The 6320-nt window shown below is 39.7% G+C and overlaps 2 protein-coding genes across 2 annotated transcripts; one reads left to right on the top strand and one right to left on the bottom strand.

Moving 5' to 3' along the window:
- Positions 1-2361: 2361 nt before the first annotated feature.
- LOC149623863 (uncharacterized) lies at positions 2362-2905 on the top strand. Its single transcript, XM_089852210.1, has 3 exons — positions 2362-2384; positions 2463-2645; positions 2710-2905. Exons 1-3 carry the CDS (start codon positions 2362-2364, stop codon positions 2903-2905), a joined length of 402 nt encoding a protein of 133 aa, XP_089708336.1.
- A 2235-nt stretch (positions 2906-5140) lies between these two features.
- On the bottom strand, positions 5141-5977 carry LOC149623864 (uncharacterized). Its single transcript, XM_089852211.1, has 5 exons — positions 5948-5977; positions 5798-5828; positions 5579-5740; positions 5337-5522; positions 5141-5273 (listed from the first exon to the last, which is right to left on the bottom strand). Coding segments are annotated over exons 2-5 (483 nt in total). The 5' UTR covers positions 5800-5828; positions 5948-5977.
- Between the last annotated feature and the right edge of the window lie 343 nt (positions 5978-6320).

Genomic DNA, 6320 nt, shown 5'->3' on the forward strand with positions numbered 1-6320 from the left:
TATTAATAGGATCGTACATCGGATCGTATTTAACTGTAGGGTCGTATTTTTGACGTACGATCCCTCCTACAGATCGTACATCGTACGAAGAGCCTAATTATCGTACAAATACAGACCCTGCTAAGAGATTTCAATTCAGGCGCTGCTTGTCAGTTCATCTCTCAATTCTCGGCATACATACGCCCGCTACCATGGAAACGTGAGATTCAGCGCCTCCCTGCCCCAACTAAGCAAGAGGTGAGAGGAACGATTCGGCCGCCGACGTGCAAAAGATGCTAGGTTTAACCAACATAACTCGAGCTTGGTAATATGTCTAGACAGCCGAGAGCGTAAAGGCGTCAATCTGAGGAGTGAAAGCTCTGTGAGATGGTGCGGGATCGATATCCGGTCGAGGAGGAAAATAAACTCATAAATAAAGCTCTTTCACGTTGCAGAGCCTCCTAAGTGTGGTTCAGAGTACTATTTAAAAATTTCCCAATTCCGCACAGGAAATAAGGGGGAAATGGTGGAAAAAAAGACGCCCAGCCGTTGCTAGCTGCTACTAATAGTCGGACTAAATCTTTTGCGCATCCACTAGATCGCGCAAAGGAAAAATCCCAAATGAACGTGTTGGGTCGATAATGTTTGATGAAATGAAGATAAAATCTCGACTTTTGTACGACAGATATTTTGGGGAAACTACTCTAACGGAAAAGGAAAGAAATGTTGATAAACTCGAAACTAATTTACTTTTTTCCTATTTCAAGGCCTCTCTACTCATTTCAAACTACCAGTCGCATACTTTTTCACCTCCAACTTAACCGGGATTGATTTGAAAGAAATCATTTTAAAGGTTACAACCACTGTCGAAGAGAGTGGTTTTTTAGTAGTTAGACTTGTTGCAGACAATGCTAAGAGAAATACATCAGCATTCAAGCTGCTTGGCGGTGGCACTCTTAAACATGAAATTGTTCACCCTAATGACCCTGATCGAAAAGTTTTCATTTCACTTGACCAAATCCTTCGTAATCAGTTTTTAGCTAGAGAATTTGTTTTATCGGGTTGCTAATCAAGTCAGAAATAGTAAAAAAATTGTATATTGTTCAAAATGGTAGTTTAGTAAGACTAGATTTTTAACTAGAAAGCACGTGTATCCATCTGGCTTCGAAAAGATGAACGTTTTGAATCCTATTCAAATATTTTCACTACCGATCACTGCTGTCTTAAAAGTTTCAATCGGATTACGTATGGTCGATGAGGAAGATGTTGAAAATTTACAAGCAACTATCTACTTCATGGAAATGATACGGAAGTGGTTCGAGTTGCACGACATCCACAATGAAACTTACGCTATTCATTCTCGTAATGAGAGAAAGATGAGCTTCGAAAATATCGATTATTAGCGGCTCGACTGGTTGACCGAGGACAGTTTACCACTTATTGAAACTATTCAAGGTAACACAACCAATAAAATGGAACGTTTCACAGATGAAACTTTTTAAGCAGTCCAAATAACAACCAAGGCAAGAGTTGAGGTTGTAAAATACCTACTGAACAACGGTTTTCATTAAATTTTCACTAGAAAACTATCCAGTGATGGTGTTGAAGAAACCTTAAGCCACATGAGGCGATCAGGAGGATTTAGCGAACAAATAGACGTTCGAGCCTGTGTCTTTAGCTTAGAGCACCACCTAAAAATTGGAATGCTTAAAGCTTCCGGATCATCTAACTGCTGCCGAAGATCAATTTCAAGGCCAGTTACAACCAACGAAGGTCGAGGGGAACTGTGTTAATCCAAAACTGTTGGAGGAAAAGAACGTGGCATGCAAGTTATTGTCTTGACTAATTCATTAAAAATGATAGTAACGAGAATGGAGAAGCTTACTATTGCTGACAACTCAATATAATCAATTTCAACCGCCATGATCGGAGGATACATTGTTCGGATTGCCGAAGAAAATTTTGAGTGCTGGGATTGCCTCAATAAAGTTATTACTACAGCATCTACTTCACCACAGCACGTGCTTGTGGTGCACAGGATCAAGAAGGGCTTAAAAGGATAGAACCATATTTTCCCAACAATTAGAAACTGCCTGGTTTTTCACTCTAAACAGCCCCCAATTATGTGGAACACAAAAATTCGGAATTTTAAGTTTTAATTATATTATGCGCATATTAAAATTCAAATTTGTAACGGCGAAGTTTGAAGCGCCCGCCATGATATACCCGTGCTTACGTAACAACCGGAAATCATTTGATTGGTTGACAAGAGTGTAGTAGGTTTTTGAGGATGCAGTAGGATTTTATAATAAAAGTAGGATTAATCTTGGGAGTAGCGAGCGACTCGCAAGTGGGAATCATTGCCGGTTTTTGGAAAGCAATATGTCGGGCAGTGAGGACTCGGAGTCTGACGCTGACCTCTCTGGTGTTGATTCTATTGAATCGAAAAACTACTAAACCGCTGAATCGGACATTTCTGACAGTATACATTCTGAAGAAGCTATAATCAACAATGAATCCAACGAAGAGGGCTCTAGTTCGGAAGTAGAGGAACGTTTCGGTTTACAACCTTATCAATTTGAGCCTATGGTTCAATACAATGTCGAAGGTAATAAAGAAGAGGGTCCAATGGAAGAGGATCATGATAGATTAAATAATACAGATTGGTAAGTTACAGTGTCTAATAGTTCTGGAAAATAGTCGTTACTTGAATTTTATATATTTTTACAGGTGCAACTGTGGCTACTGTTTTGTTATGGTAACAGTAGAGGGAAGTTTTTGTTGTAATGAACAGATTGGTCCATTAAATTGTGTTATTGAAACGGAAACATTTGAAGACATTATGAGGCCAAACATTTTGCACATATTGTTTGAAGAGTTTCGAGAAAATAACTTTGTCCTAGCGGAGAACGAAATAAACCCGTAAGTAGTGCGCAGTGGGAAAATTAAACATTTTCAGCCAGTAGGGCCGGAATTACATTTAGTCTGAATATAACTAAAAACAATAAAGTATTTTCAGTGTTTACAGGAATTTAGTCTTTTGCCTCTACAGCAGCTGGATTTATAGAGTTCTTGCAAGAAGGACGCAAAGCCCAATCCCTAATTGTGCTGTAAGTCGCATACGAAGTTAGTTCCTGTCTGATGACTATAGGGGCTACATGGAACCTGGCCAAAGATAAAGCAGACTTCACGCTATTGTAAATTTTTAATAATAATAATAATCAAAACTAAAATTGCCTGAAATATTTTTATTAAAACATGAACAATGTTTTTTAAATTTTTTAACAGTTTTTTGTTAATGTGTAAATCTTTGCTTCCTTTTATAACTTTCTACCGCTTCTTCCTTGTCTGGATGTTCAAACTGTGCTGATATTGGTCTGGGAGTAACAGATTCAGGTATAGGCATTTCGCTTTAACTGTAACCTTCTTTGTAAGTTTTCTGGCATTTTATGAGTATCTTTGCGAGCATTGTCTCAACATATTCTACAAAACATTTTGTGAAGAAAACTCTCGCTACATTTCAACTTTCTTACCAAACGTTGAAGCGTGCATTATAGGTTTCACAGAATATTTTCTCTTTTTATCTTTTGGGAAGTAAATGTTCCACCTCATTTTTTTTTCTCTAGTTTTTGCTTGAATTTATCCGAGTTCTCATTAAAATGCAGCGCTGCAATTTGCATCCTGTAGATAATAATTATAATAGTCGCAACTAAGTTTGAATGTGGCTTACCAATGGTACGAGTAGTAGGTGTTCTTTGGGGCAAAATGGATAAGAACGGAATTGTACGCTTCTTCACTTGATGTTTGTCTTTCGGGAGAAATTTGTAAAATATTGTTTTCGAATGTACTAATAATTTTTTCAATTTTTTAAAGACCGGTGTTTCTATGTGATATCAAAATTATTCTTGATCAAATTACTTGAAAAAAAAATGTAGTTTTACCTGGTATAAGCCACTCTCTTTCTTTTTCATCCAAGGCAAGATCTGTGTGTTTGCATTTTTGTTTTCTGAGAACGGGAATCGAGATATTTTATTACGCACTTCGCAAAGGCTTAACTGCACATCTTTTGACTTTGTTCTAGTTTGACAGGCGATCAGGTTTTTGTGTTCTACTGCGCACTGAAGACAATGCCTACATACCGTAGCCCTACGCCCTCGGATATTGTAGAAAGCTACAAATTCCACGCTGCTCACCAAGAACAAAACGAATCTCTTCAAACCTATATAGCCTATATTGCTCGCTTGAGAAGACTAGCTGCTACTTGCAACTTCGACACGTTTTTTTGGCTGAGAATTTCGCGACCAGTTGGTGATTGGGGTACGAGAGAAGAGAATAGTAAGCCTCGATACCCGCGGGCAGCGCAGGGGGGATGAATTTTTTTCCCCCATGGTTTATACCCGCGAAGGGGGAGACGAATTTTTGCCCCCATGCCTCCATCCCCGGAGGGGGGTTGGTGTGTCTCCCCCTCACCTCCTCCACCTGAAGGGTGGAGGTTGTTCTTGAGTGTATGCTCTCTCTTTGCGCTAAGTCCCCTTTTTTTTTATTCTGACTTTCACTTTCTCTTTACCCAGCCCGATACCCGCAAGAGCGCTGTGAAGGCTGGAGAGTTTTTTTTCTCTCTCTCTTGGTTCCCTGACTTTCACCGTCTCTTTCCCTTTGACCGTCTCTTTATTTTTACGCTTGCGAATGTACTAGCCTAGCGGCGAGCGGCGCGAGAGCGCTGTGAAGGAGAGTTTTTTTTTTCCTCTCTCTTCGTTTCCTCTTCTCCGTTACATGTGCAAAGCGGGGGAATGCGTGTACAACCATAGCGGCGCGCGTTTTCTCTCAGTATAGCACTGAAATGTTATAGGAATATATCTCTAGGTTTCCTCTTCTCCGTTACGCGTGCAAAGCGGGGGAATGCCTGTACAAGCCTAGGAATTTCTCTCCCAACGTTTTTTTAATTTTACACGGAATTTTAATTCCGGTAATATTTTTTTTTTACTTTTGCAATATGTATAAATCAAGAGGCGTTAAATATTTTATCCATGTTTTATTTGTCTATATATAATTTTAAATATTTTATCCATGTTTTATTTGTATATATATATAATTTTAAATACTTTATCCATGTTTTATTTGTATATATATATATAATTTTAAATAGAAAAAAATTGAAAGATTAAAGGCCTGTTTGTAAATGAACATCATTTGCTACAGCTCTGAGGAAACGCTTTTGCCTAAACCGGTCTAGGACTCCCTCATTGGGGGTACCCGCTCTCCCCTTGAAATAGTCGGTGATAGCGGCATTGAGACTAAAAATAGAAAGAAAAGATATTAGGGATCCATCTTTAAAAAAATAATGCTAATTAACTTACGAGCCCGAGCGAGACGTGTTAACGTAAACCGGCATAGGGTTTCCGGGAGTGGGTGTTATGTCAACGAATGGTATGAGTCGAGAACTCAACTCCCGGAAGACAACGTCGTCCTCGCGGAGATCAAAACCATGTCCGAGATTCTCCGCGCGAATCCTCACTAAGTCCTTATGGACATCAGCAAGGATCCTATAAAAAAAGTTCGAATATAGCCATTAAAGTTTTAAAAAATATAGAGACTTTACCTGAAGAGGCTGCAATCATTTGGCAGATGTTCATTTACTCTCGGCGGGTTTTCCTGGGGTTGATGTGGGGGTGGCTGACGCTGTTGCCACTCGCGAAAATTTTGTCTCGGGTCCTCCTCGTCGTCCGTGTACAAAAGAACATCGTCAATATGACTGTACGCCCTATTAAGTTCAAAAGTTAGTCTTTCCACGATTTCAGAAAAAAAACAGTATGCTCACATGATAATGGTGGATGATGTTCTGGCCGAAGCTAAAGCGAGAATGATTTTAGTATTGGGAAACTCTCCGTATATATAGTATGGAGGGGGACCGTTGAAACCCAGACACTCTTTAACCCCCCCCTTATAATATACAAAAACGGTTTCTTACCTTTGGGGGCTAGGGGCGGGAAATTGAATAGCCCCCCCGAGACGCGGATATTTATGTTATCGAAAAAGCCCTAGATCTACCATCTGTTGGGCGAGCACCCCGTAGGCGACTTTGTCGAGGAACAGTTTCGCCCGACGTATGTCGTGCTCGGTTGCTGTCCGAATGGAGGCGGCGTCAATCACGCCGTCAGCATGAACCTCCCCTTCGGATTCCTTGTATATTCGGGCTCTCCTTTTAAAAAACTTTAAGATGGCCGTATTGAGACTGTAAAGAAAAAAGAAATTAGAAATGGTCTTAAAAAAGAAAAAAAACTATATAACTTACAAGCCGGAATAACAGTTAGCTATGTTTAAGGGCTGTTCCTCGACTAGGG

The sequence above is a fragment of the Phalangium opilio genome, unplaced genomic scaffold (genome assembly GCF_054372755.1).
Source record: "Phalangium opilio isolate 3A_F unplaced genomic scaffold, DU_Popi_V2 ptg000106l_1, whole genome shotgun sequence".
In the NCBI taxonomy this organism is placed as follows: Eukaryota; Metazoa; Arthropoda; class Arachnida; order Opiliones; family Phalangiidae; genus Phalangium; species Phalangium opilio.